Source organism: Gobio gobio (genome assembly GCF_949357685.1).
Source record: "Gobio gobio genome assembly, chromosome: 22".
NCBI classification, from domain to species: domain Eukaryota; kingdom Metazoa; phylum Chordata; class Actinopteri; order Cypriniformes; family Gobionidae; genus Gobio; species Gobio gobio.
This window is the reverse complement of record NC_137118.1, coordinates 43869616-43892770: the sequence shown is the minus strand read 5'-3', so window position 1 is coordinate 43892770 and position 23155 is coordinate 43869616. Positions and strand designations below refer to the sequence as shown.

Below are 23155 nucleotides of genomic sequence, written 5' to 3'. Positions count from 1 at the left end.
GTGCGCTCGGGCTTTCCGTAGTCGCAGCTCTCATCAGCTGTCACTAGACGAACATTTCATTTTAAGATGTATATATATATATATGTTTGTTGTTTTAATATATAAATGAACAATGTCGTCGAAAGGGACGTCGCGAGGTTTTTACTTTAATACTGTGCTGTCTCTCGCGCGCTCTCTGGCTGCTCATCGACCCGCTCCGATTGACAAGGTGAGAGTTTTACTTCCTATTAGCATCTGGAGCTAACGGCTAACACAACCAAAACAAACCATAGTTTAATCCAATATCTGACGCTCGCTCTTATTTATTTAATCTTTATTAACATGTATATCCAAATGTTGGAGATGAGCCATTCAAATCGGCTGGCATTATCTTTATACAGTTACTGCTTTAATAGTTTTACGATCTTCCTCTTCAAATATTTACATTATTAATTATTACCTGTGTGTAATCATCTATTGTGTTTAAACTCATTTCAGTTTATTAAGCAATGTAAGCATTACAGTTGTAGGGAACAATCAATGGCAGGATAAAACTATTAATCTAACAACAATAATAATTAGTGCTGTCAAAGCAATTAATCGCATCCAAAATAAAAGTTTGTGTATACATAATATATGAGTGTGTATTGTGTATAATTATTAAGTATATATGAATACACACTCATTCATGTGTATATTTAAGAAACATTTGCATGTATATACTGTATATATATTTATATAATTTAAATATAACTATTTTATATATAAATATAACACATTTTTAATACATGCAAATATTTCTCACACATGAAGGAGTGTTTATTTATGTATACATAATAATCATACACAGTACACGCATATAATATGTAAAAAAGCTTATTTTGTATGCGATTAATCACAATTAATGGATTTGACAGCACTAATAATAATAATAGTAAAAATAAACAATCTTCTAGTATTCAAATGCACAATATATTTGTTTTTTAGGAGTGAAATCTATCAATTTATATCATCCACAGCACATAACATTTTATTTATTTACAGTATGAATTTATTTCAGAGATGTGCTGGCTGATGTTTCAGCTTTTGCACATTTTAGAGTCATTTTTTGCTCAGAGACATACAATAAGTATATATTAATAACCCTGACACATGTTATTACTGCCTGACAAGACGTGAAAAACCAGATAGGCGTTGCAAGGGTGGATCTCTATAGAAAGTCCTTTGTGACTCTTCATTATCTGAGCCAGAGTAAATCCGTGTAAAGGTGCTCTCATTGAAAACCGTGTGTGGGATACTGTTGTCCTAAAACTCATTTTTGTCTGTTATATTCTTTATGCATGCGGGCCAGTTTTTAACCTTATGATAGTAGTGGTAAAACAATGGTCTGTTTAAAAGGGAAGAATTTTATAAACTTCCTTACACTTTGTTGAACTTCCTTACATAATACTTCATCATCCAGTTTCCATGATTTGTGTGCACTTATTGTATTATTGCATGGTATTATTCATATACTATTATAGTTCGAATTAATATTTTTGATTAGCTATTTTCAGTTGTGTATTTTATTGTATATTTATTTTTCATCTCATTGTATTATTTCAGCTTTATTTCAATTAAAATAATGTTTTTAAATAGTTTTGGTTGGCAATAACACCCTGGTGGTGTCATGTTTTACATTGTATTATATATGACACACAAAAGATATAATTAAATATCAGGGTTCCCACTCGTCCTGGAAAACCTTGAAAACCTGGAAAATTTATGAAAAATTGTCCAGTCCTGGAAAACACATGGAAAATTAGAGCAAATGTAAGATGTCCTGGAAAATCTTGTTGTCGTCTGGGAAAGTTCTTTAAAAAAAAGTTATTTCTTTAGCCGAGTATAAAGAGTTTATCGCTGGCCCAAACAATTAGCGCTAGTTGCAGAAAGCACATGTTCAGGAATGCTGAGTTTGATGTGTGTGAGTAGTATTTTTGAATAATGATGTTTAGTCTTGTGTTGCCACTCTCAGTCGTTAGCTAATGCTATAACTGCTCAGTGAATGTTAACTCGTAAGCTGCTCCCTAATCACATCATTTTGATATAAAGTTACATTTGTGTGTTATAAAGTCAGAATTGCAAGATATAGTCAGAATTGCGTGATATAAACTTGCAAGTCTTTTCTTCACAATTTACTTTTTTGCGCAGTTGCGAGTTTATATCTTGCAATTCTGACTTCTTTTCTCAGAATTGTGAGATCTAAACTGCAATTGCAAGTTATAAAGTCCAATTCTGAGGGGAAAAGAATTGCAACAATTTTCGCGTTTATATCACAAATATGTAAACTCGCAATTGCGAGAAAGTCAGAATAGCGAGATAAAAAGTCACAATTACCTTTTCTTATTCTGTGGAGTAAACAAGCTTCCATAGTCATAATGTATGATTAAGAGCTCATATTGAAAAATGCTGGATTGTTAAGTAATGGCAATAAACTGTACGGCTTTTAAAGACTTAGAAAGCAATATTTGGCATGATCCTTGTCTTTTATTCCCGCCGTAGTAAAATTTAAAATGTCCTGGAAAAGTACTGGAAAATGGTTGCTGAAAAAGAGTGGGAACCCTGAATAAGTTTTTAAAATCCATTCGCACAATATAGGTCCAGAAGCTACAATGCATGTGTCCCGTGGACATCCGTGGTGTTTTCCAGCTGGATGAGCGGAGGAGAGATGCTGTGATCGCTCTTGGCATCTTCCTGGTGGAGTCTGAGCTGCAGGTACTGTCACAGTCACACCCGTCTTGATTCACATAAGGGAGAGTGTGACACATTTAACACTCCTATTGTATTTAAAAAACTGTATACACCTTTCGTATTCCTTCCTGGGTCAGTTTTGACCCTGTGGAACGTGAGCTTATAAAACATAAAAATAATATTTTTCAACTAAAACCATATTGTATCTGATCAGTAACTTCTTATCAATGAGTGAATGTGCAAAAAAGTTTTTAATGTTACCGTTATAACTACATTTACCCGCTTTTTATTCATTTTAAATGGATAAATTATTTTAAATTTTACAAGAATTACAGCAAATCCACTGTGATGCAAGATTCTTTTCAATATTCATGAGAAATTTTATAAATATATCATTTATAAGAACATATAAACTGCTAATTACCAGTATTATCTCCATTGGAAAAGGCAGTCCAAATTTATGAAACCTTCATATTCTTTCAACACAACAAAACTATTACACTGGAATATTACTCTGGAAACTAAAAATATTAATTTTACTTGCATAAACTTTCAGAGATAAAAAGATGATCACCAGCCTGAATCTGCAATGCTTCATCAATAGGTGGCAGCAGAATGAAACTTAATTTTATTTAAGGTCCCGTTGAGATACAAAATTTCTTCTACCAGGGAGTCCTGGTTAAGATGGGCTGCAAGATACAAAAAGTCACTTAAAAACACAAAGAAGTACATGAAAAACACACCATACAAAACACACACACACACACACAAAACAATGTGTCTTTCAAACAATGTCTCTTTCAAACTCTGTGCTTTTTTAAACCTAGACTATTTGGTGTTTGAACTTTTGCTCTATTCCCCTTTGGGCTGTATTACACACACACACACACACACACACACACACACACACACACACACACACACACACACACACACACACACACACACACACACACACACACACACACACACACACACACACACACACACACACACACACACACACACACACAGTGGATGTGTGTGTTGATCATATTCTTCAGTCTGAAATTCTCACACTGATCTATCTATCTGTCTGTCTGTCTGTCTGTCTGTCTGTCTGTGTCTGTCTGTCTGTCTGTTTGTGCTTATTCAAATTTACCAATAAAATTCAATCCTAAAGGTGTGTGTGAGATATGGGAAAACGTAAGTTTAGACATATCTAACTAATAAATGTCAAACAAACAAACAAAACAACATAATTTCATATGTAAAGCTACAGTTCACTTCCTGGGTCAAAACTTACCTGATCACGAAAAGTGTAACAATTTAGTTTGAATGCTTATATCTCTTAAAAGTAAATGGTTAAAAATCTGGAAAAATATAAATAACGGTGTATTTTAATATTTGATGGGATCTTATGTTAATGAATTTACCATGCTGTCTGTGTGCTGAATCGAATGTTTATTCACTTCTTCAGCACAGGGACGCTATCGTCCCGTACTTGTTGGTTTTGCTGAAGGGATTGCCCAGGGTGCAATGGATCGAGGAGAGCTCAGAGAGGAAAGGGCGAGGTATAATTATGTCTTTTTTTTAATCAAATTTCTGTATTTCATTCTCAAATGTTCCCAACTTTACATGTCTCTCATCCTTGTGTTTTCAGAGGCGCTCCCCATTGCGGAGAATTTCTCCTTCAGTTTGGTGACGATGCTCTCAGATGTTGCCCAGATGGACGAGTCCATGCGAATCCAGGTGTGTTCATGATGATTTCGCCTGCTGTTGTTTGTCTTGCTTATCTCAATAAACTGACTTTTCAATTTTCAACCAGGATCGTTGTCATAAATATGAAGTTCTGTCAGTTTCTATCTGTGTTTTTATGACTAGTAGCTTTTAAAAAGAGAGGTTTAATTTCTCACCACATAACAAATTATTATATTTAGAGATGTCGGTTGTAATTTGACGTAACAAATGCAAGTTTAATAGGTTGTATTACGTCACTGACACCTGTGAAAATGACCGTACAACGTCCCTCATCTTTGTTTTTATTCATGTCACATGAATTATGCTGTGCATCTGCTCTGATTGAGGTCTGAAAAGAAAAGCGCACCACTAATATATTTAGTTTTCTCTCAAATCTCTTTCAGATTTTGGAGGCTGTGATGAACCTCATGCAGGTGCTACAGGAAACATGTCAGAACATCGAAGGCCAAGATAAAGGTCAGTGTTTTCTTCCTATACCTTAATTTTAGGTGTTCATGTGAAATTCATAACTGTGAGACAGAGCAATCAACTGGAAAAAATGAAGGGTGGATTTTATTTTATCCATCTGAATTTGTTTGGATCATGAAACATGGGCTGCCATATCATTGGTTAATGTTTTATAAAGAATTTATTACATTGTACAGTTTTTAAATGTTTTTGAAAGAAGTCTTTTATGTGCTCCAAGGCTGCGTTTGATAAAAAAATACAGTAAAAAGAGTAATATTGTGAAATATTATTACACTTTAAAATATTTTAAAATGTTATTTATTTCTGTGATCAAAGCTGAATTTTGAGCATCATTACTCCAGTCTTCAGTGTCACATGATCATTCACACATCATTCTAATATGATGATTTGCTGCTCAAGAAACATTTATGATTATTGTTGTGGTGCTTCATATTTTAGGGGAAAACGTGATACATTTCGTTTCCAGAATCTTTGATGAGTAAAAATGTAAAAAGAACAGAATTGAAAAAAAAAATATCTATATCTATATTTTTGTCCAATTGAATGCATTCTTGGCTGAATTAAAGTATTCATTTCTTTAAGAAAACACTTTTTTTCATGATTGTGTACCTATAAAGTACATAATTATTGTTTTTTTTCTTTGGAATAATCGCAACAAGACCAGATACATTTATTTAAAATTAAATTATTTTATTTTTTTAATAATTAATTAATAGGGTCAATTTTGATTTCATGTTAACTTTAAATGGCTTAAAGGTGTTTTTCAGTGTGAAATAATAATACTCTCTTACGATTTCCCTACCCAGAATACCTGTGTAAATACACTGTGCCCTGTCTGCTGGGCGTGGTGCGAGCGTTCGGCCGCTACAGCAACACAGAGGAGCCACTGCTGTCTAAACTCTTCCCACGGGTCAGCCCTCAGCCCTTGGGCACAGGAGAGGGGACGGAGGTGACCCGACGACGATCCTTTAACGATTTCCGCTCCATCCTACCCAGCTCGTTCCTCGCTGTCTGCCAGACCGACTCTTTACGCCGTAAAACCAGCAGTGTTTCCAGCATCTCACAACAGGTAATGAATGCATCTTCTCCCTCCACCTGCATCTTTAAAACGAGACTGGAGCGATCAGCACACAAGCTGTATAATGCCAACCAGTGTGATCTAATACTCTAGAGCAGTGGTTCCCAACCACGTTCGTGGAGGCCCACCAACAGTGCACATTTTGCATGTCTCCTCAATCAAACACACCTGATTCAGGTCATCAGCTCAATAGTAGTGACTCCAAAACCTGATGTGGGTGTGTCAGACAAAGGAGACATGCAAAATGTGCACTGTTGGTGGGCCTGCTCTAGAGTAGTATATACATTAGAGCTGCAACTAACGATTATTTTTTCTGTCGACTAATCTAACGATTATTTTTTCGATTAGTCGACTAATCTAACGATTATTTTTCCGGATTAATTTTATGATTCTTTTTTACTGATTATTGTATTTCAAAGAGGGTAGTGAATTTGTATATTATTTTAACATGAAATCAATGAATGATGACAATATTAATTGTATTTCAGGAAGGGTAGTGTACATAGTATGCCATTTTATAATGAAATATATGAACACAAGAAGCTTTTTAAACATAATATATAATGATACTATTCATCATAAAATGTATTCAGAGTAGGCCTAATTAGGAAAAGTTGTTTACTATAGTAGTTGAGTATGATTTACTTATTGATTTGTGTCAGTAGTAAACGAAAATGCACTTGTATTTATCTGCAAAAGGTTCACATACAGGAGCTTTCAGCATAGTGTTAATGTATAACTAGTCGTCTATTTTGAAGATATACATGTGCATAAACAACGACTAAAGCTGCCAGAAGTTTTTGCCCAAACTTCAAAGACACATTTAAATGATTAAAGCTAGAGGCATATCTTAACTGTAATGTTACTTTAATCATGCAAACTACCTATATACTGCATGTTATTATGCATATGTGTTTGGGACAGAGCGGAACCAGGTCGCATATACAGGAGATATATGCAGCCCATAATAAATAAAAGCACGAGACGTACTGGGGTCGGAGAGAACCCCGGAAAATGTGACCGTCTGTTGCAATACACGCGCCACGGTTCAGCTGCGCGAGAGAAGACTGGCAGCAGGGTTGCCAGGTTTACACAACAAAACCCACCCATTCGTTACTCAAAACTAGTCCAAAACAAGCCCAATCGCGTTTCGGGGAGGTTCTCTGGTAAACATCGCGTTCGGGGGGTTAAATATGTGTGTTTTTTTGCTTCAACCCGCGGACATGAGACACAGCCCGCGGCAACAGTGTAGAAGTAGCCCAATTCCGCGGAAAAAAGCGGACTTGGCAACACTGACTGCAGTGTGAAAGCTCCCGCTCTCCACGCGCACAGCTTCTGCTCTTCCACCGCGTGCAGTGTGAAACCGGCGTTACAGAGCGAACAAAGCACAGTTTTATTCGGCTTCTGTTTAAAGTACTCCCACACTTTTGAATGTCGCGGTCTGGCTTTATATGATAAATGATCATTTTCACTATGCCCGGGAGCAGAAGCTGCCATTATACTAGATCTTCTGTTCCATTCTAGAACGTAAATAATGTGCCGCCGACGCGTCGACGCATTTCACGCACGTCGACGTATTTTCGTAGTCGACGTCATCGACGACGTCGACGCGTCGTTGCAGCCCTAATATACATAAATATATATATTAGAAAAAAATACAAGATTATCTCCCAGTTTCACCGACAAGGCTTAAGATAGTCCCTGACTAAAATGCATTTCTGAGCTGTCTCAACTGAGGGCGCTTTCACACCTACCTTGTTTGGTCCGGATTTTCTGACTTTTCAGTTTGGTCAGAGTCAAAATTACAGATGTGAAACCTCCCCCGTACCACGATCCGGACCAAACAGACGAAATTTGGTCTGACGAAAAGAGGTAGTCTCAGTCCGGATCAAACTGAACAAAGGTTTGGTTCGTTTCTAGTGTGAAAGTATTTTCTGTATGGTTCGTACTTTCAGACCATTTACAGGAAGCTCCTGTTTATGTTTAAATATTATAATGTTATTTTTAAATTTCATCTAGGCTACATTGATTATGAAAAGTGAAAAAATGCGCAATATGTCAGAAGACAGAAGGTCAGACATTTTTTGGAAATAAATTTTGTATGGTTTTGCTTAGAAAGCCTTTCTTTAATGTGAATTTCGTTTTGTTTAAATTGTATCTTAATTTGATTCAACGTTTAATCAGATAATTGCCTGGATTTAATAAATAAGAAGCAAATAGTCTATAGCAGACAATAATCGCGGGATCGATCACATGCTTTGTACATGAACTGTAGCGTGTCTCAAATAAACCAGGCTACTCGTCTCACAAACATGAGAAATCTGTGTATATAAAGCTTGAAATGTCCACTTTTAAACGTAACGAAAAGAAAATAGTTAAGAAATGCGCACTGTTCAATAGTGGCAACGATATGCGTCCGTTCATTCATTCTTGTCAAAGACGCTGATGTCAGACGCACGTCCGTTTACAAAACAATCAATGTCCAGATGCCGCCCACAGAGATGATCACGAGTGGACACAAGTGTGTCATGTTAAGTTCTTTAGTCCGCTCGCATAATTGCAATGTGAAACCAAACCAAAACTAACCAAATGTATAAAATGTATCAAAACATGAACTTCAGTTCGGACCTTGGTGCGGACTTTCAGGTGTGAAAACGCCCTAAAAGAAACTTGCCCTGACATATCTGAAAATATACCAGTGCCATTGTTTTGTCTCAAGATGCACACTAATAATGTTTTTTTCTAAGGCACGTTTATAAGAGCCACTTAAATGTCCTAACTGAACGATGGCCTAATCCTGGCTCAATCGAAGCCCTGTCTGTGAAACCAGGCCTTTATGATTTAGTCTATAGGTGTAGCATTTGTTGAAATTGTGATTTTGTGTCTGTAATGATCTCTTTGTGTTTTATAGGCCAGTCCAGAGCGTGCCGGACTTCCTCCGAGTTCCCCTTCTGACCCTTCTGCTCCTTATTTTGAAGGTAACTTTAAACAGAACAGCGTTTTAACAGGTTTGCTTACTTAGTATTTATTATTAGTACAATAGACATGTTTGGACTAGGTTTTGATGCCCCAAAATGCTGTCTAGGTTTGATGTGTCCTAACGTGGTCTTGTTTTTGTGCTCCAGCTGGCTCGTACTTGCCTGACGGCAGCGCTGTGGACCCAGACTACTATTTCTCCACCATAAGCTCTAGTTTCTCCGTCTCGCCGCTCTTCACGGGCAGCAACAGTAAAGAGTTTGATGTACCACTGGAATTACTGAGGCAGCTTCTGCAAATGGTCGGTGTTCTGTAATGCCTTCGGCTACTGTTTATGTTCTACTTGAATGCCACCGGTGCATTTATGTTTACTCTTTTGATGTTGCTTTATCTTCTTGGATAGGTTGAGCAGTTTGTGTCAGAATCCTTTATGAAGTCACTGGATCAGACTATGGTTGCAGTTCTAGAGGTATCTGCTTTGATTCGGACACCACTGCTTTATGTGTGTTCTGTTCAAAAGACAATGTGTTGATTTCTGGACATTTGCTCTTTTGTTACAGGTCAATGCGACAGCTAATCTGTTCTACAAGACGTTCAGTGATCCGCTGTATGTGGCCATCTTTAAAATGCTGAGGGACACTTTATACTACATGAAAGGTACATTTAAATCAAGTCACCTTTATTTATATAGCACTTTATACAATACGGATTGTTTCAAAGCAGCTTCATAGTACTACAAAAAAAAACAATATTGTAATTTTTCAGCTGAAATAATATATAATGTATACATTTATTTAACTTTTTTATTTCATCAACATTAATTATAAAGCAGTTGTAATTTTAGTTCATTATATACATACATGTGAGATTAAAAAAAGGAAATTCAGCTGATACATGGAGATAAATAAAATAAAATAAAATTACAATTTATTACAAATAAAATTAAATAAAAATAAATTTGTTCTATTAATATTAGTAGCAGTAATAATAATTATCACTAATATTAATATTTATTAACCATAATAATTATAATTGTTATATTATTATTATACACTCACCTAAAGGATTATTAGGAACACATACTAATACTGTGTTTGACCCCCTTTCGCCTTCAGAACTGCCTTAATTCTACGTGGCATTGATTCAACAAGGTGCTGAAAGCATTCTTTAGAAATGTTGGCCCATATTGATAGGATAGCATCTTGCAGTTGATGGAGATTTGTGGGATGCACATCCAGGGCACGAAGCTCCTGTTCCACCACATCCTAAAGATGCTCTATTGGGTTGAGATCTGGTGACTGTGGGGGCCATTTTAGTTCAGTGAACTCATTTTCATGTTCAAGAAACCAATTTGAAATGATTCGAGCTTTGTGACATGGTGCATTATCCTGCTGGAAGTAGCCATCAGAGGATGGGCACATGGTGGTCATAAAGGGATGGACATGGTCAGAAACAATGCTCAGGTAGGCCGTGGCATTTAAACGATGCCCAATTGGCACTAAGGGGCCTAAAGTGTGCCAAGAAAACATCCCCCACACCATTACACCACCACCACCAGCCTGCACAGTGGTAACAAGGCATGATGGATCCATGTTCTCATTCTGTTTACGCCAAATTCTGACTCTACCATCTGAATGTCTCAACAGAAATCGAGACTCATCAGACCAGGCAACATTTTTCCAGTCTTCAACGGTCCAATTTTGGTGAGCTTGTGCAAATTGTAGCCTCTTTTTCCTATTTGTAGTGGAGATGAGTGGTACCCGGTGGGGTCTTCTGCTGTTGTAGCCCATCCGCCTGAAGGTTGTGTGTGTTGTGGCTTCACAAATGCTTTGCTGCATACGTCGGTTGTAACGAGTGTTTATTTCAGTCAAAGTTGCTCTTCTATCAGCTTGAATCAGTCGGCCCATTCTCCTCTGACCTCTAGCATCAACAAGGCATTTTCTCCCACAGGACTGCCGCATACTGGATGTTTTTCCCTTTTCACACCATTCTTTGTAAACCCTAGAAATGGTTGTGCGTGAAAATCCCAGTAACTGAGCAGATTGTGAAATACTCAGACCGGCCCGTCTGGCACCAACAACCATGCCACACTCAAATTTGCTTAAATCATCTTTCTTTCCCATTCTGACATTCAGTTTGGAGTTCAGGAGATTGTCTTGACCAGGGCCACACCCCTAAATGCATTGAAGCCACTGCCATGTGATTGGTTGATTAGATAATTGCATTAATGAGAAATTGAACAGGTGTTCCTAATAATCCTTTAGGTGAGTGTATTTATTATTATGATAACAAAACATAAAAATAAAATGTATTTCCAATACAATCAAATAATTTTATCATATTATTGTTATTATTATTATTAATCTATAATATTCATCATTATAAATACAATTACAATGTATTAAAACATGTAAAAATCGAATAATTTTTGTATTATTAATATTATTTTTAATAATAATGTATTATATAATATTATAAATCTCAAACTAATAAAATAAAATAATGATTTAAATGAATAATAGAAAATGGGTATAAACGTTTAGATAACTGGCATAAAGAAAAATATTTTTTGTTTTGTTTATTTCACACATTTATTATTATTATTCTATTATATTCATCATTATAAATACCAAATAGTTAAAAATACATGCATTACATTTTTTTAAATCTAATATTTTTTCTGTTATTATTATTATGACTATTAAAAAAAAAGAATGAAAAAATTAATAAATATTTAGATAACTGGCTTAGAAAAATGGCTTAGGGTTTTATATATATGTATATATATATATATATATATATATATATATATATATATATATATATATATATATATATATATATATATATATATATATATATATATATATATATATATATATATATATATATATATATATATATATATATATATATATATATATATATGTGTGTGTGTGTGTGTGTAATTTTTATTTTTTTAAATTGCACATAAATATTTAACATCTCTGAGATCTCTCAGTAACTGTTTGTGTTTATGTGATTGTTTTATGTGTGCAGACCTGCAGGTGTCGTACGTGAAAGAGGTTCATGACTTTGTTCTGGAGCAGTTCAGCAGCAGCCAGTCGGAGCTGCAGAGGATCCTGCATGACGTGGAGTATCTGCACAGCGAGCTGAACCCGCTCAAACTGCGCTGCCAGGCCAACGCCGCCTGCGTGGACCTCATGGTTTGGGCCGTGACAGAGGAACAGGGTGAGACTGAGGGTGTATTCTGGTATTCTTCATATGCTGCATGTATGTCATGATACACTTCATTTCATCATTGATTCATTTATCGGCTTGTTTCTGCCAGGTGCGGAGAACCTTTGCACCAAACTGTCTGAGAAGCTGCAGTCCAAGACGTCTAGTAAAGTCATCATCGCTCACATGCCTCTGCTCATCTGCTGCTTACAGGTGCATCCTGAGTTTTGCCCCTCTCACAATGCACAAAAGAAAAGATTATTTTGGGGTGAAATGTGATGTTTCATCTATGATTGTGCTAAATGTGTTTGCGAAACAGGGTCTCGGACGGTTGTGTGAGCGTTTCCCTGTGGTGGCTCACTCGGTCACCATGTCTCTAAGAGATTTCTTGGTTGTACCTTCACCTGTACTGGTGAAGCTCTACAAATATCACAGTCAGTACAACACAGGTGAGATATTCCCCTTGATTTCATTCTCATTAACAGTTTATTGTGTCTAGATTTATACTGTTTGTGTCACCGTAAATCAAAACTCAAAAATTAAAGCTTTGCAAAGTCTTGATTTTGGGCTCTACTAGAATAGGTTTTCATGTTCAGCAAACACATAATTTTCGTTCATATTCTCCATTGTTGCAGCACCTCTCTTCCCAGTCTGTCAGTAATGCTCTGTTTAGTTATAGCCTACGTTTAACTCCACTTTTAGACTTATACTCATTAACTTTTCTTACCACTTCCCCTCGGGGGAATCCCACTGCCATTTTGAAGTGCTTTCAACTTCGTCAAGTGGACAAGGGAAATTTGGACAGACCCTCGATCCCTTGATTTTGACTGAGGGAGCAAGTCCACTCATATATACACTTCAGGCAGATCCATAGACCAAAGTGCAACATGCTTGTGACGTCACAACTAGGGTTGGGTACCGAACTTCACATTAAATAAATCTCTACCAAATTTTGGTACCTGAGCACTCATCTGGTGATATAGACTAGTGTCTGTGAATATTAAACCGCAAAAATTATTATTTAAATATGAATCCTGCATGTCTCTGTGTGAATGAATTGCACAGATGTGCGGTATAATTGACCTCACACACTCACACTCTGAATCGCGTGTGACGGTCGCATATTTCCATCTCTGCCGTATCATGCTCAAACATTACACACTAAACAAAGATGAACATAAGGAAATATAAACTGTTGGCTGAGTGCAAGTAGCCTAACATTTCCCACTAAACAGGAACGGGTGATATCAAGATCCATGTGACCAATGAGCATTCCCAGTCCACCTTCAGTTCTAACGCCAGTAGGAGGAGCCAGCCGTCTATGTACGAGCAGCTCCGAGACATCTCCATCGACAATATATGCAGGTAAACCTCATCTATACTTTGGAAATGTCTTCAGATTAAAAGTATGCCCAATTCCAATGCATAATTCACATAATATTCATCCTATACAATATGTGAGATAAGGAATAATGCGCTGCAAGTCATAGTATGTATGCCAAAAGTGTCCGGAAAGCATAGTATTTGTGATTTTGAAAGTCTTTTTCTGTTGCTATTTTTGCCATCAATTCCTTTGGATTGTATTGTGCAGTTTAGCAATTGCAATTTTATGACTTTAATTATGACATACAATTGTATGTTTCTATAATGACATGCTACTGTGCTACTAAAAAATTTGGGGTCAGTAAGAATTTTTTTTATAGAAATTAATGCTTTTATTCATCGAGGATTAAATTGTTTAAAAGTGAGATTTCTATTTCAAATCAAAACTTTCTATTCATCAAAGAATCTAGTATGATTTTGCAGTTTTTCCTATGGTTAACCACAGTTCTAATAAATTACTAAACACTAATAAGTAACTCTTTTTGTTAATCCAGGTGTTTAAAAGCAGGGTTGAGCATGGACTCAGTCATCGTTGAGGCTTTCCTTGCCAGTCTCTCCAACCGTCTGTACATCTCGCAGGAAAATGACAAGTATGTTATTGAACTCTGACAGTAAATCACATCTCATCCTTCATAATCCAACATTCTTTCTTGATTGATCATTTGATCATTAAAGGGTGTGTATGTGGAGGGTGTGTGTGTGGGGGGGGGGGGGGGGTAATGCTATTTCATGCATTCTGACTGATTTACACTGTTAAAGAGTTGATTCTCATGCTAAACATGGCCAAAATATGGGCGTATGACAGAGTTTTTATGTGCCAAATACACTCCTTCAGGACTCAAATACGTTTCAGAATATGGCCCTGTGTGACGTCTTTGGGTGCTTTCACATCTCTAGTTCGGTTCATTTGGTCCGAACCAAGGGCAAACAATTATACATTGTAGCATTTTCAGCTTTTTTGGTTCCTTTTCACAACACACTGCTGTTGGTTGAAACGAACCAAAATGCAGTCACATGACAACATCCACATCACTCATTGGCCATGGCGTATTTCCTAAACTGCGACTGCGCGGGCTGGTTTTATCCCTGGCCATAATCTATTACATTGTTTATATACACCACAATATGCAAACAATACATTTCTATAATGAAGCGCGGATGCGGCTTGAAAACAACTTTCTAATGCCCTGCAAACGGCGAGTGCGCATCGCTCGTCACTTCAAGCGAAGATCTTGTGAGTTTTCGAAAGTTGGTCAGACCAAATTTATATGAGGTTCTGCACCTCCTCACTACTCCAAGTTTGTCCGCGAGCTGCCATGCTAAAGTGCAAACAGTCAACAAACACTTCCTCATCACATAATGCACAGCGCAGCTGACTACGGCAGCTGGTTTAGTCCAAAAATGATCAGTACTTTTTGCAGTTGGGTCTGTTCGAGGTCGGATCACGTTCTCACCACAAACGAACCGCTCCAGAATTTGTTTAAAAGCGTACGGAGACCACCTCTTCAAGGAGCTCTCTACACTTGTTTGGTCCGCTTTTGGTGCGCACCCGAGTGCGATTGCTGCTTTCACACCTGACCAAACGAACCGCACCAAACGGGAAAACAAACTCTAGTGCGATACAACCGAACTAAATGAGGCAGGTGTGAAAGCACCTTTTAAAGGAAGGAATTCCTTGTATGGGCACTTCTCCTGGATGAGCACACACACACACACACACACACATACATACACATCAACCAGAGCAAGAGCGTCAACAACGAGCTTCATTCGGGTTATGGGAGCCGTCGTTAGCGCTGTCGTTTTGTTTTTAGTCCATGAAATCAACAATGTCACTAAAGAAGTGTGTTTCTGGTTGTGAGGCAAAGATAACCTTGTTCAGCTTCTCAAATAACCCAACGTTAAGGAAACAGTGGATGCAGTTTGTTTTAAAGTAGCCTTAAGTATAAAGTAGTCTTTAAAGTCAGCATGAAACAGAAGTAGAGTGTCGATAGTCTTTTCTTCCCTATTGTGACATGATATCCTAGTGAAACTGCTTCTTGGAAGGAAAGAAATGTAGGGGACTTGCTTTTGTCCCTCAGGAATTGTTTGGATGGTTGTGGTTTGATATTGGTGGATCTCATGTAAGTGACAGGTTGCCCCGCCCTCGCGCCAGCAAACACGTCATCAGAGAAGAGATGTCGCTGCAAGAGGGAGGGGAAGATATTTTGATTAAAGATTATGAGGGCACATAAATAAATAAAAAATATTGATGTGTACGGATAAATCATTCATAATAAACACGGCAGTATTCCATAAAAAAACAAGAATTGTTGATTTTGATTTCATGGTAAGAAAAGGGAATGCATAAAAGTGAGAAAAACATTATGTGCGTCTCTTCCGCAGGGAAGCCCACCTCATTCCAGATCACACCATCCGAGCATTAGGCCACATCGCTGTGGCTCTGAGAGACACTCCCCGTGTGATGGAGCCCATCCTACAGATCCTACAGCAGAAGTTCTGCCAGCCGCCGTCCCAGCTGGACGTCCTCATCATAGATCAGCTGGGCTGTATGGTCATCACAGGAAACGTACGGCCGCAGTTCTGTCTTCTGTCATAGGGATTGTTCTGGTCAGTCTTCCAGTGCTAATATCTCCTTATATCTGTTTGTCTCCTGCAGCAATACATCTATCAGGAAGTTTGGAACTTGTTCCAGCAGATAAGTGTGAAGGCCAGCTCGATGGTGTACTCCACCAAAGACTACAAGGATCATGGATACAGGTGATTCTTTCCAGTGGATTCCTTTGGTATTTTTCTTTCTTCTGACGTTAACAGAATACATGTGGATGGAGAGAAACCGGTAGCACTTTATTTGTACATTTCTGTTCCCTGTGTACATACTATGTAACTACTAACTAGGTACTAACCCTAAAACTAACCTTAACCCATGTAGTTACCTTATATTACCCAGCACTTTCTTACTTAAGTACACTGTAAGTACACATAACTGCACTTACTGTAAAATTCTGTTTTGCTCAGAAATGTCACCTCATAGGTTTTTCACCTAGTTTTACCCATTTTTTAATACACAGTAAACAACTTGTGTGATGTGAAGTGATGAATGCAATAAACAACACTTTGTCAGCAACAAACAATAGAAATAAATAATGATAATAACAACAACAAATTCTGACTAAATTAACAATAAATAAATAAAATATTTAAAATAAATCATATACATATGTGTGTGTGTAATTTATGTTTGTGATCAAGCTGAATTTTCAGCATCATTACTCCACTCTTCAGTGTCACATGATCCTCCAGAAATCATTCTAATATGATGATTTGCTGCTTAAGCTTCATATATTTGTGTAAACCATGATACACTGCCATTCATAATTATCGGATAAATAAAATTAAATAAAAAAGATAAAAAATTGGACATTAAATTAATCAAAAGACATTTAAAATGTTGCAAAAGATTAATATTTCAAGTTAATACTGTTCACTTTTGTATTCATTGAAAATATCCTGAAAACGTAACGCGGTTTCTACAAAAAAACATGAAGCAGCACAACTGTTTTCAACATTGATAATAATCATAAATGTTTCTTGAGCGGCAAATCATCATATCAGAATGATTTCTGAAGGATCATGTGACACTGAAGACTGGAGTAATGATGCTGAAAATTCAGCTTTGATCACAGGAATAAATTACATTTTACAATATATTGACATAGAAAACAATTCTTTTAAATTGTAATAATATTTCACAATATTGCGGTTTTTACAGTATTTTTAAGCATAACAGAAGTCTCTCAAAAACAAAAATATCTTAATCAAATAATGATTTCAAACTTTTGATTCACACACATGAAAAGTACTGACAATAATAGTAAGGATGACACTAGCGCATCATAGCACATAAATGCATTGCACCTGCGGTTTTATTTTTGTCAAGAGCATCTTTAACATATCAGTTAACTCATTATTGTCGTGTTTGGTTCAGGCACTGTTCTCTGGCCGTGATCAACGCTCTGGCCAACATCGCGGCGAACCTGCAGACAGAGCAGATGGTCGATGAGCTGCTGGTGAATCTGCTGGAGTTGTTTGTGCAGCTGGGACTGGAGGGGAAACGAGCCAGTGAACGAGCCAGCGAGAAGGGCCCGGCCCTCAAGGTATCTTCAGATTAAAGTCCTTTATTGTTATTTCTCTACTTCATTGCAGGACAAGCACGCTTGTGTAACATGTCTTGCAGTCTGTTATTATAAATGTAAACACATTCTGAATGTTATTAAAAGAGGGAATGTAGAAATGCGGCGTGGTCTGCTGAATGTTGCAATAGAAATGATTGTTTTAATCTAGACCAGATCATTAGTGTTAATGCTGTAATAGGATTTGTTCTTAGTATTCACAGGTGACGGTTGAAAAGTCGTGAAATATTTAGCTTGTAAAATGGAGCATCTGAGTAATGTAGTGTTTCTGCTTTTAAATATATCGTATGTTCGTTTTTCCTCAGGCGTCCAGCAGCGCTGGTAATTTAGGAGTTCTCATTCCTGTCATTGCTGTGGTAAGAGAATGGGACTTCTACAACTGTATACAATCTACACAGTGTGTTATAGCAGATTACAGTATAGTTGCATATATTTAAAGTCACTCACTATTGGCCAGCACTGTCTTGATGTCACAGATTTGTTCTGTTAATGTCCAGTTCATGATTTAGAATTTAATATTTGGTTGTTATTTACATGCATGTTTAGATTTAAGCTAATCAGATTTATGCAAAAAGATGCATTTATTTTCAAGTCACTGTTTTTAACCAACAGTTGTTTTAATGAACCATAAATGCATATAAATTAAACACGTTTTTTGTGCTTACTTGGGTAAATCTGATCAAATTAACCCACTGTATTTTACTGTGCTTCCCCACAGTCTGCACATTTAATTATTTTGCTTTGTCACATTGTTCAAAATGTAATCTCTCTCCTTTTCCCCCCTTATAGCTGACCAAACGATTACCGGCCATAAAAGAGGCCAAACCAAGACTGCAAAAACTGTTCAGAGATTTCTGGCTGTATTCGGTTGTAATGGGCTTCGCTGTTGAGGGCTCAGGTCAGATATTTGTCATTTATAAATCACTTATATAAGCCAACATATATTAGTAGCTGTTTATTTACTCTGTTTATCTGTTGAAGATTAAACGATATGCTATTACTTGTGATAAAATTATTACCAGATAAAAATAACTGAAGGCCCCGATTTACTTACAGCAAAAAAAATTTTGTTCTTCCCTTAGTGGTAAAAAGACATTAGGAATACCTTTGCAGCGATATACTGTTCCGCCCACACATCTGCGAGCAGTGTTTAGATGAATATGTAAATATGTGCTGTGCACTTTCCTTTCAGTAGCAAAATAAACAACACAAAAGACAGCGGTGAGAAAACAGCTGTTAAGAAAGCATCTCATCATAGCGATGTGGATATATTTGCACCAGCTCTGCAATTCAGCACTAGACTGTTTATAAGCAAGCAGCTTTACGGTATTAAACATGAACAGTGTCAGTGTTGCTTTAAACTAGAATTACAACTTCAATTTTTACGATAAAGCAGCTCTCCAGTGTGTTCAAGTTTTTAAGGTGCGTTCACGGCATGTCTAATTACCGTAATTATGAGATTTCAACTTGTAAAAAGCGTTCACGTCCCCGTAGAGCTTGTCTGAGAGCTCCTACTTGCACCATGTGACCACTGTACCACGTGACTGCTGCAGATTCATTTAGACGTTGATAGTGTTGCCATAGCGAAGCATATTTCCCAGTCTGAGGATGTGAACAGCTCTGAGTGTGTGTGTTGTCATCTCGAAATTACGGTATTTACAACATGGCTTGAACACAGCATTACTTGTGTCCGACCTCGACGAACTGAACACAACTGAACCGGAAAGGATTCCACGTCAAAGAAGGCGGGGCCTCAGAGCCACACCCACCTGTTACATCATTGCCACAGACCAATGGTAGTTTGAAGGTGTTTACACTTTGAGAGAACAAAGTTTAATTTAGTTTGAAATGATGTCATAAGAGTTCATCCTTTGATTTAGGTGAAGTATATCTGGGCCTTGAAGGAAGCCTTGTAATAATACTTCTACTCTATGCAGTGTTAATACCCCAATATTAATTGATTTACATCCAATTTTTGGTCCTGATTTTGATGATGCTTTCAGCTGATTTTGAGAGATCTTCTTCAGGTTTGTGGCCGGAGGAGTGGTATGAGGGAGTGTGTGAGATCGCGACCAAATCCCCCCTGCTGACATTCCCAAGCGGAGAGCCGCTGCGCTCAGAACTGCAGTATAACTCTGCCCTGAAGAACGATACTGTCACTGCGGTACTGCTTTGTTTCTTGTTATTAAATCTCAGATTGTTCCAATATCACCAAATCAGACTGATCATTTTGGTCAATTCCGACATGATCTAAAAGTAAAACCTTAAATGTCTTTAACTTCTATAGTATCACAATTTAAATGTAATAATTTGATACAATGCATTTATTGTGTACAACATGCATTAAAAATTAAAAAATACCTGCATGTACTTACAGCTGTAATTAATATCTGAAATTACATCTATAATTTTCACTTCCTTTACACTTTAACCCACCCTTAAACCTCAATGATACTAAAATAACACTTAGATTTGCAGCCCCAAGCGTTGTGATTCACCCTGTTAAACTGCATGTGTTTCTAGGCCGAGCTGAATGATTTGAGAGGGACCATCATTAACCTGCTGGATCCTCCTCCTGAGGTCGCAGCGCTCATCAATAAACTGGACTTTGCCATGTCTACCTACCTGCTGTCCGTCTACCGACTGGAATACATGAGGTAAGAGGGAACGGCAGTCCAAGAGACATGTGTCTGATTATTTGTTTTTCTTGTCTGAACAGTCACAGGACCTCTTGTAACTTTTCAGGGTGTTACGCTCACTGGAGTCTGATCGTTTCCAAGTCATGTTTCGTTATTTTGAAGACCGAGCTATCCAGAAGGATAAATCAGGTGGGCTAGACCTTCTGTTTCTAGATGATCTGAAAGGTTAGTTCACCCAACAATGAAAATTCTGTCATCATTTACTCACCCTCAAGTTGTTCCAAACCTGTATATGAAGAAGATATTTGAAATAATGTTGGTAATTAAACTACTTAAACTAATTTAAAAAAAAATACTATGGCTACCGTCCACTGTCTGGTTTCCATCATATCTTTAAAAATGTATTCTTTTGTGTTCAGCAGAAGAAAGAAACTCAGTTAAACTCAGAATACAGGTTTTGTACAACTCAAGTCAATGATGACAGAGTAAATCATTTTTGGGTGAACTATCCCTTTAAGAAATATGTAACCTCTTTTAATGCACTACAGTCAAAACCATGTTTTTTTATGCACTGGTCAATTTTGAGAGTTTGGGCTATTTTGTTTCCATAAAATGTTTTCTTTTAGAAAATTCACATATAAGTATCTATTTGATTACACTTTATCTATTTGCTTCTGTAGATTTCAATTATAATACATATCTTTAAAGGATGTGAGATTTTTCTCCACTTCAGCAGCAATTAAAACAAACTTTACAGTTTTATTCCTATCTATATCCTGAAGGGTTTAATTTAGATTTTATTTTTTTCCTGTCTGTTTAAAGTATTTTCTTATTTATGGTGTAATAAAAAGAAAATCTAAATCCCCTCTGCATAAAACGCTATAATGCCAAAATCTATAATGCATCTATATATATATATGCATCTAGAATGCCTCATTTGCATATTTAAACATAGCATTTCAGAAGAATTCTAACACAAAATTTAATGTCTTGGGGTGTGTTCAGACAATGCATGTTTGGTTCAATTAAAACGAACCCCTTAATGTACTGTGGGTAAAGAACTGGGGAAGAATGGTCAGTGGCATCCTTTAGTAAAAATGTGCCCTATTCACCTGTGGCATCTTGCCTAAAGATTCAAGTTTAGTAAATGTATTTATTTGACAGCTTTGATGTGATTATGTCTCCGTTATATCCTCTCAGGAATGATGCAGTGTGTCATTGCAGTGGGTGACAAGGTCTTTGATGTCTTTCTTCAGATGATGGCTGACAAGGTAAATGAAAGTTGAAGTGCTTAATGTGAACAGCTTTAGCATCTCTTCCTAACAAGGCTTGAATTGTGGACATGAACCACTCGTTGTCCTCTAATATTAGATATCTTTTTTCCTAGGAAAAGACCAAAGCGCATGAGGAGGAGTTAGAAAGTCATGCTCAGTTCCTGTTGGTCAACTTCAACCACATTCACAAGAGAATCCGAAGAGTGGCTGATAAATATCTGTCAGGACTCGCTGAGACGTGGGTGCTTCTGCATTACAATCACACACAATGATTCCAGACTATACTAAACCAAATTTTCTTGAGATGTTTAAGAATCAAATTAAACTTTGAACGGGTAGAGTTAGTGTTTTTATGTGGGTTGCTTGATTATCGGTCATCTCACAAACAGTGGAATAGTGTCTTAGTTTGATTTCTTTTTCTTGAGCGTTCAATGGTTCGGTGTCTCTTTGTTTTTCTTCTAGTTTTCCTCACTTGTTGTGGAGCGGTCGTGTCCTGAGGACCATGCTGGATATATTACAGACCCTGTCTCTTTCACTCAGCGCTGTACGTGCTTCTTCCTTTGCGCAGATCAAATTAATGGGCCTCATTCATGAAACTTTCGTAAATGTATGAGCAAATTCGGAGTAATTTGCGCGTAAAATGGACCTTTACGAAAACTCTCCTCCAGATTCACAAACACTTTGTATACCATGGATTCGGAAGTTAAACGTGTGTATATGAATGAATTCCAAACATTCGCAAATAGGACGCGCGTGCACGCTCATTCATAATTAGCATAATCCCTGTCCATGAGTTACAACTATGCAAATGACGTGGCCAGGAACGTTGTGGAATCTTCTGGGCTTCTTTCTCAGGTTTGGCTTCAGTATTTTGCATAAATGCTAAAGAGACTAATTGGCGATATGCCTAGCAATAAATATTCAACTATCGTGTGTCCACCAAAGCATTTTTAGCCAGCTAAAAAACACCTGGTGCTCTTCTGAAAACGGCTAGCTTGTGGCGCTTGAAAGCGCTTTGCAAGGGCAGCGTTTTTCCAGCTGAGATTCTTTTGTTGCTATGATACAGAATATCCATGGCAGTATTGTGTTACTAGCATCTCATTTGGAAGAATATTACTGAATATAAAAAATGCAGTAAAAAGCAGTATTAACTTCTCCATTTTTGTTGTTCAGTCGTGTACAAGTGGGATGATTGGTCGGTGTAGTTTTTGTCCCGCCCCTCCTTCACTGTGATTGGACGGCCTGGTAAAAAGTGACAGTGACGAGTGCTGCCTATTACCTAACGTTGAACAGTAAAAAAAAACTCTTGAAATATTATTATTGTACATAGTGCATCAAAATGCAATGTCATCAGTTTGCCTAAATTAGAACACAGAACGTTTAAATGTTTTACACACCGTTTACAAGTGGTAGGGAGGAGGTGTACATTTCTTTCGTACTAACTAACATTTTGAAAATACGAACATTTTCGTGAAT

The 23155-nt window shown here is 37.1% G+C and overlaps 1 protein-coding gene across 2 annotated transcripts in view; it reads left to right on the top strand.

Moving 5' to 3' along the window:
• Positions 1–23155, top strand: part of pi4kaa (phosphatidylinositol 4-kinase, catalytic, alpha a) — a 50819-nt gene continuing 27664 nt past the window's right edge. For both annotated transcript variants that reach the window (XM_079805076.1, XM_079805075.1), the window contains exons 1-26: positions 1–208; positions 2617–2733; positions 4169–4262; positions 4352–4440; positions 4833–4905; positions 5724–5986; positions 8907–8973; positions 9121–9272; positions 9375–9440; positions 9532–9628; positions 12011–12202; positions 12303–12403; positions 12510–12639; positions 13426–13555; positions 14068–14163; positions 15959–16142; positions 16233–16333; positions 17562–17730; positions 18072–18122; positions 18556–18664; positions 19794–19930; positions 20290–20423; positions 20512–20594; positions 21606–21676; positions 21793–21917; positions 22142–22223. In XM_079805076.1, coding sequence (XP_079661202.1) covers positions 113–208; positions 2617–2733; positions 4169–4262; positions 4352–4440; positions 4833–4905; positions 5724–5986; positions 8907–8973; positions 9121–9272; positions 9375–9440; positions 9532–9628; positions 12011–12202; positions 12303–12403; positions 12510–12639; positions 13426–13555; positions 14068–14163; positions 15959–16142; positions 16233–16333; positions 17562–17730; positions 18072–18122; positions 18556–18664; positions 19794–19930; positions 20290–20423; positions 20512–20594; positions 21606–21676; positions 21793–21917; positions 22142–22223 — 3009 coding nt within the window. In that variant the 5' untranslated portion in view covers positions 1–112. The remainder of the gene's footprint in view (positions 209–2616; positions 2734–4168; positions 4263–4351; positions 4441–4832; positions 4906–5723; positions 5987–8906; positions 8974–9120; positions 9273–9374; positions 9441–9531; positions 9629–12010; positions 12203–12302; positions 12404–12509; positions 12640–13425; positions 13556–14067; positions 14164–15958; positions 16143–16232; positions 16334–17561; positions 17731–18071; positions 18123–18555; positions 18665–19793; positions 19931–20289; positions 20424–20511; positions 20595–21605; positions 21677–21792; positions 21918–22141; positions 22224–23155) is intronic.